Source organism: Astatotilapia calliptera, chromosome 5 (assembly GCF_900246225.1).
Source record: "Astatotilapia calliptera chromosome 5, fAstCal1.2, whole genome shotgun sequence".
NCBI classification, from domain to species: domain Eukaryota; kingdom Metazoa; phylum Chordata; class Actinopteri; order Cichliformes; family Cichlidae; genus Astatotilapia; species Astatotilapia calliptera.
In genome coordinates this window covers 12,439,462-12,447,570 of record NC_039306.1, presented here as the reverse complement: position 1 = coordinate 12,447,570, position 8,109 = coordinate 12,439,462, and the positions used below count along the sequence as shown (strand labels likewise).

General features: G+C 37.7%; 1 protein-coding gene across 11 annotated transcripts in view; it reads right to left on the bottom strand.

Moving 5' to 3' along the window:
* ptprt (protein tyrosine phosphatase receptor type T) overlaps positions 1–8,109 on the bottom strand; it is a 326,863-nt gene that overhangs the window by 81,324 nt on the left and 237,430 nt on the right. For all 11 annotated transcript variants that reach the window (XM_026167280.1, XM_026167283.1, XM_026167281.1 and 8 more), the window contains 2 exons: positions 3,177–3,257; positions 3,036–3,071 (listed from right to left, as the gene is read on the bottom strand). In XM_026167280.1, coding sequence (XP_026023065.1) covers positions 3,036–3,071; positions 3,177–3,257 — 117 coding nt within the window. The remainder of the gene's footprint in view (positions 1–3,035; positions 3,072–3,176; positions 3,258–8,109) is intronic.

Here is an 8,109-nt window from a genome sequence, read left to right as displayed (position 1 = left end):
ATACATCAGTGTCTGACAAATTGATTTTTAGACAAACGTGTTTGCACATAAAATGCACACTATGCCGCTGTGGCTTTGTACTGATCCACAGGATTTATGTCACATCAGTGTTAACACTGTGCTGGGTGTATGTGCATATGGATATTTGTGAGTGTGTACTCTGTGTATTTGTAACTTTGTCATGTGTTCTTGAGTCTTGATCTATATATTTGCATTTTTGTCTATATTCTGCAACAAAAACTTAGGGAGAAAAACAGCAAGGTTGTGTGTGCATTTCTATGGAATACCCTTTGCGGAGCCAAAAAAACGCCTGAGTCTAAACACACATGCCCTCCTGCTGCCCCAGAAAAAAACAAAACACAGCAAAAAAAAAAAAAGAAAAGAAAGAAAAAAAGCTTTTCTTTGCATAGTGGATTTATTCAAGCTCCTTTTACTTCCCTTTGATCCTTCAATCTGTATGTCTCTTTTACTGTCTTCTTAATAACTTTCTCTTTCTCTCTTTGCACCTATCTCAGCTCTTCCTGAAAGCTATTGAAAAATGATCCTCACTAGCGTCATTGAGGCTCCTGCTACTATTATCCATTTTGAAAAGCCTGAATGGCATTGAAATGTATTTAAATGTGGGAATCTTACTTTTGAAGTAATATGATTTTTATCCATTTATTATAGATTGAAGTTCAGCTGCCTTTAGAAGTCACCTAGAAAAAAAGAACTCTTGGACTCATTAGAAATTAAAGTGTTAAAATGATAATGTATGACTAGAGGACAATTATTAAAAGGGTATTTTAACATTCAGTCTTTCAGCGATTGATATGTACTATTTGTTGTCTGCTTGGCCAGGTTGGTTCAAGCGTACATTTCACATTGTTTTCCTGTCTTGCAACAGAGGCTGCTTGGTTTGTACTTTAAATTTATGGTTGATAGAAGACATCAAAAGTATGTGGATTTCTTTAAGTTAAGTTAGGGTATTACAGACTGAAAATAATGAAAACACTGCCATTTTAAATATATTTAAAACTATCTTAGAAAGTTAGTAAAATGATGGAAGTCTTCTGACCACTATGCTTACAATGTATAGATACATTGAGGTTATTATTATTGCATTTTGTTTGGTTTATTTCCATTTTTAACATCTGTATTTCCTATTCCTCTCTCTTTCCTCTTTTTTCTCTTCTACACTCTGCCTTGTTACCTTGGATAATGATGTTGATGATAATAACCTAAATTGTTATGCTTAGGATGATGTGCAACCAACACCTAGACTGCTGCTATATGATGACTACAGATGACATTTATGCAGGGAGAGATAAAACTTTATAAAATCCAGGAAACCTTTTTTTTTTTTCCATTTCTTAGACCTTAAAAATATGTAAGTTCTGCTATTTATTTTTTCACTGGATGAAATCTATTTTTTTTCTATATTTTGTGTATTAATTGTAGCGGATTTTTCTTTGAGTAATGATCAAAGTTTCATTTTACATTCCTTGATTTTCGAACTGTAGTAAGAACAGATGGTTCCATAAAACACTAATGTCATAGCATGAAGATGTATGACAGCAAATTTGTGCCATTGCACAAATCGCTCAAGCATTTCTTTGCATTCTGCTTCATCATGCCTTGATGTTCATCAGCAAATGGCACAGAAACCCCTGTACCAACTGCATGAACTGCAGAAAAGAAGCTCAAATATATTAAAGTTGGATCACTGCTATAGAATAAAAGTTGTATTTTTCTACAACTGTCTACTTTGGTGAGTTTTTTTAGGGCAGGAACAACTCAAAAATGGGTGTTTATGACAGTGATTTTACGATAGGCATAAAAACTGTCTACACAGATGTATCTGAAACTCATGTCCTTAAGAAATGAGGGTGGGGGTTTGACCCCCAGCCTCGGCAATCAAAGAACTGACATCATCCTTGATCAATCTACAGTTTGCTGAAGCCTCATCAGAAATGGTCTCAATGGAATGGTGGGTGTCAATGGCAAATTACACAAAAACTGGGCTCAAAAGTGGCAAAAGGTTTTGGGGTGATAGAAAGGCATATAATGGAACAACATCAGTCATAGATTGGCTTCCCCAGAACCCAGACTTCACTAATATGGAAGAATTGTGGGACCATCTTGACATAGATTGGATCACAAGGCAGACAAAAAAACACAAAACAAAACAAAACCCTTCAAGAAGTCTACTCTTTAAGACTACTTTGCGAAATTAGAAGAAGGCTTGCCTTTGTGGTGGAATAAAGGTGCTTATGCCAAATACTGACTTTTAAGCGACTTCTTTATTAAAAATTGTACAGAATTGGTTTTGGCATGTATATGTTTATCTTCGGACATTTCAATAAATCACTGCACCCATTTGCAATCTACTGTACCTAGCAAACTATAAAGAAATGGGGGAAGCTTTTGGACAGCACTGTGAAAAATGAAAAATAGAAACAGTGAAAAAGAACGGAGAAACTCCACAATCAAAAGAAAGAGCGGAAAGTGGAAGCAGAACATTTGGAGAAAAACGCGAACACTGGCGAGAGGAGGTGTGGCAAGAAGAGGATGAGCTAGGAGCTGACTGATAACTATAATCACATAAAACAAACTTTCCTGTAAAATCCTTTGCATGTGCAGAATGTGTGAGACTGTGTGAAATAGTTCACTTATGCAAAGACAAGCTATACACAGACGTCACACTTTGGCAGTGGCTTGAGCCAACCTTCTTGGCAAAGAATGTGTCAATCTGGCCAACAGAAGGGAAGAGAGGGAGGAAATGAAGAGAAAAAAACAGAAAGAAGGTACAGGAAAATGGTTTTGCAATTTCATTCTGTCCTTGTGTAAATGATGTGATTGTGTGTGGACACATTTCTCCTAGCGTGTGAGTACGAGGGGACTCAAGTTCATTTCAAGATCAAGCACAAAAAATAAGACATGCATTTTTTCTGCTTCATGTATCAGTGCAATTAGCAATAAATTGTGTATTGCAAACATTAGTACATCAGATTTATGCCTTGAGAAAGGAAACTCATAGAAATCCAAATTCTTACCTATAGAAGTTGTGGCTGGAACTGGCTCTTTGGACACTGCAAAGATATTCACAGTCATAAATGAAAAAAAAAGTGTTCAGTTATGAAGAGGAATTCAATGTAAAATTAAAAGACAGATAGTGTGTGAGGATGTGTGTGTACCTGAGTAGTAGGAATTCAGCAGGGATTTGCTCTGCAGCATCTTGCTTCCTTGCACTGAGAAGGAGCAGGGAGAAGGAGAAGCTGGGAAGGAGACAGAAAGGTGAAAAGAAGGTGAAAAAAAGGATTCAAAACAATAAAAACGGAGGAAGGTGAAAAAGGAGGATGCGAGAGAGAAAGGAGGTGGTTAGGGTGGACAAGGAGAAGTAAATGTAGACAGGAAAGAGGAAAAATATATATAAAATGAAAAGTTGTACAGTGAAAGTTTTAAATGAAACAAGCATAAGAGTAAGAAAGTGAAACATGCAACATGAGAAAGAGAAGAGGTACAGGAATCAGGAGGTTGAAAAATAAGAGGGTCAGGTTTGATAAGAAAAGAAAAGGAAAAACAAAATATCATAGGACATGAAATCTAAAAAAAACACCTACATAAAGACAGATCAGTATGCTATATTCAGCAGTTCAGGGGGCAACTCAATAAAACTAATGGCACCATTATATTGAATTTTGAGGATAACAGGGCTTATATTCCAACAATTGTGCACTAAAATCTGGTGTAAAAACGAAACCGAAAAAGACCAATGGATAGGAAGATCACAATTTGTTTTAGAAAACACAATATAAGCATTCTGTAGGATTTATAATACCATACCAATGATATGTCAGTTTTGATTAAAACAACATTTTTAAAGAGGTCATTGATGAGAAGTCAGGCAAATTGTAAACACAGTACTTGCATGTGCTAATTTGACCCTTCCTGCCTTAGGTGCCACCCTTTTTGTAGAGCTGACTCTAATCAGCAATTAAGAGAGTACTTAAGGTGAGAGATAACGGTAAGGTCTAGAGCAGGGGTGGGAAGCTCCAGGCCTCAAGGGCCAGTGTCCTGCAGATTTTAGATATCAACCTGGTCAACACACCTGAATCAACCAATTAGTTCATTACCAGGTCTCTGAAGAACTTCAACAGATGCTGAGGACATCATTTAGCCATATAAATCAGCTGTGTTGGATCAAGGACACATCTAAAACCTGCGGGACACCGGCCCTTGAGGCCTCGAGTTTCCCCACCCCTGGTCTAGATCCTTGTTGGTTTTACAGATTGTGAGCTGTATCTGCGGTGGCTGTGTATTCCTGCTTTGTTGAAAGCAGTGTGTTTTGGTCATTTAGCTTTTGGCTTTTCTTTTCAGTTTAGTGAACAACTCCTGGGGGGTTTTTTCTTCTTTTTTTTTTAAAGGTGACAGCCACTTCTCTGTCTCTTTTAGTTTAATTAGTAATAGAAATTAATAAAAGCCTTTAATTTAACAATTTTGCCTCCCTGTCTCATTTTTTTTTCAACCTGGACACGTTTTGTTACTTTCACACATCCCTTGGAAAGTAACAATATTATTCATGTAATTTGTCACTTATTAGTTGACAATTACATATGTCTCCTAGAAATACACAGAAAAATGAACGGTGAGCTCTGGACACACAGTTTAACTCCAAATGAGAGTGACAGATCTGTCTCAGTATACCCTTAAATCCAGTGCATAACAGCCCAGTGCCAAACATTTTATGCCTTTATGTGAGATGCCAGCAGCACTGACAAAACTTCAGTATTTAATGCCCTTGAAATGATAAATTAGCTGAAAGTAGGACTCCAGAACAAAACAACAACCATGAGCATTTGTTGAAGTGACTTAAGCTTGCATCTATCGTCACTTTTATGGTTATCGGAGATACAGATGGAACAAAAGCATTACAGTGTACTTTTTTAGTTTACTGAGTTTTAGTTTACTGAAGTTCTGTAACATTCTGTCTCATCAAGGTGGTTAGTCTAAATTGCTATTGCCAGTTCAAACTGGCCACCATGGCAATAAGGTCAATGTACCAAAGCTGAAAGTAATTTAGGAGATATGTCATTGGTAATAAATGTGACTGACGGACTTGGTTTATTAAACAGTGACTAAAAGCTATAAGTCCTTGCACATACACTTTACCTCTCACATATACACATAGCTCTAGGGGTCTATAAATAAATGATATCTGGGATACAGAGGCCCACATAAACAAATACAATAAGACAAAACCTAAGGGGAGTGCTGGGAAACTGACAGTTTCATATTATATGCTACCTAGCCTGTTCAATAATCCACATTATATGACAGAGCTAACCTACACATATTTATCTCTTAAGACCTGTATGCATATGGATGCACATGTTTACGCCCACTTGAAGGTAACTGTTCTTGGCTCATTTACATGTTTACATGTTAGCATAGAAATCACTTATGTGTTTGTTTTTTACTATCTGTGAATTTTGATGGTCTAAAGTGAAAAGGTTCCTTTTATGTTCACTGAGCAGATCATAAGATAATGTGCATTTGTTTTCCATCTTTTCCTCTCTCATGCCTTTTTTTTTTTTTTTAATCTCTACTTTGTTGCAGTTTCTCTGATTTTGATTTGGTTTTCCACATACATTCCATTTGTATTGTTTACTTAAGCATATAGTAGTTATATATTATATTTGTAATTAGTGCTAGTGTCAGATTCCATCCATCTTCCAGGGGGCCGGAGTGAGTAGAGCGAGAGGCAGGGTCTGGGCTCACACAAAGAGACAGACAAACATTCACACTCACATACACACCTAGAGGATATTTAGAATCACCTGAGCCCACTAATGGCATGTCTTTGGACTATGGAAGAAACCTGGGATAGCAAACCTACAGAGACACAAGAAGAACTCCACAAAGTTTTTTTTTAAACACAACAACAACAACAACAACAAAAACCTCTGCTGTCATTTTGCGGTTTCAAATGGGTAAGGTGGTTTCAGGAATCGTCTCTTACTTTAGGAATATTGCTGATAACCAGATTACTATGTAATAATGAAAGTCCTTGTGAAACACCAAGAACAGATTCTATAACCAATGTATGATATTCTCTCTTCCCAAATAAAAAGGAATACACACACACACACACCACCAAACATCCATTCACCCGTCCCGCCTAATTGTTATTCAAACTATGATACTCTGTTTGTGTAACGTTTTCTGATACAATGGCCCAATTTCTCTACTGCTGATTATTTAAGTTTCGTCTTCTCTCTCCATTGTCCTCTTTCCTCTGCCTATTCCCTAGTCTCTTCCCTCTGCTCTCCTCTCCTAATACCCCCACACAACATATTTTCTCCTCTTCTATGATAAAATCCCTCACGTCTCATGTGTACCGGCACTGTATGCTAATGTGCCGGAGAAAGAAGCTCAACTTTAATACAGTGAGGAGTGTACCTGCATACAAAAAGAAATCTGCTTTGGCAGCAATGTCCTGTGAAGTAAGCTGGTCACTGGGTGAAAACACAATAACACAAAAAGGTTATTTGCCCTGTGAGGGTCCATTTCCGCAAATATTATTGGGTCCCCTATCTTGTGTCAGCATTTTTCTCTGTCTCATTAAGACTGAGCTTGAATTGGTGACTATGGTGTGTGTGTGTGGGTGTGTGTGTGTGTGTGTTTCCAATTTCTTTATTTCTTTTTCAAATATTCACAAGACACTGTAAGCACACAACAAAAAAGAGAATGAGTCATATTTTTATACGTGTAACCTTGACAAAGTTTTGTACCATTTTTCCAAAGCTCACAATGGGCAAAGTCAAGTCTCTTTTACATATCCAAATCTTCATTTCACATTTACTGAAAAATTGCATAAAGAAATTCAGTTTCAATGCTGAACGTTTGTTTGGCTACAGGGAAGGTCTAGTAAGTTCTCAAGAAGCACAGGATGTCAAGCGTCTGTCTTATACATTCAAAAAACATAAACATATTTATAGACCTGGGGTAGTTGTTTCTAATTGAAGAAAGGGAATTACAGTTTGGTCCATAAGTTTTTGTTTAATAACAAATTTCTTTGTATTTATTGACTCTGTGCAATGACTGCCAGATAGACATTACCAAATGCTATTTCTGCCTTTGAGATTCTCCGATTGGTCTTTAGTGCATCCACCATCAGATGCTGCTTTTTTATGGGTCTTTTTTGCCTTCAGTTTCCAGGCCACTCAGTATCCCATTTCTCTTCCTTGAGAAAATCTTTGGTTGTATTTGCATTATGGTTTAGGTCATTATCTGTTTACACTGAGGTGCTCTCCGATCGCTTTTTCAGCATTTGGCTGAATCTGAGCAGAGTATAGCCATGTACGTAGACTTTAGAATTCATCGTGCTACTTTCATCACCAGTTAGATTATCAATGAATACTAATAACACGGTTCCAGTGACACCCATACATACCACAGCATGCCTCCACCCACCAGATATTGTGCTATGCATTGGGTTGGTATGATTCTACTCTGTTATTGGGTTTTTCACTCTAATGATGGGCTTCTTCATTTGCATCAACATCTCTTTGGACATTATACTGAAACAGCTACTAAATGCAAGTGTTACGTTTCGGTGTTGTCAGTGTTTTGTTTTTGCGTGACTGTCATGTGTTTCCTGTTTTACTTTGAAGGTCTGTTGTTATCTTAGTGTGTTTAGTTTACATTTTCCCTGTCTCGTCAGTTCTAATTTGCCCCAGCTGTGTTTCCCTCTTGTTGTCCATTTTCCTGATTGCCCCTTCTATGTATTTAAGCCTTGTGTTTCAGTGTGTCATGGTCGCGATCTTCCCCCCGTTGTAAATAGTTTGACGTCTTGTTGTAAATAAATAGTCTGTTGTAAATAGTTGTGAATGGGTTTGTTAATATTTTCGTTTGAGACACCTTCGTTTTGGGATTTTGGTGGAGAGCTTTAGTTTTTTTCTCGTGTGTTTTTGCCTTATTTTTATTTTCCTGCGTTGCCTAGGCCGGGGTGTAACATATGGGGGCTCGTCCGGGATTGCCTTCGCTGGGGGGTCCGGGGACCGCCCCAGCCTTTGTCGTCGCTGGAGGGTCCGTGGGACCGCTCCAGCCTTCATCCGCCTTCGCTGG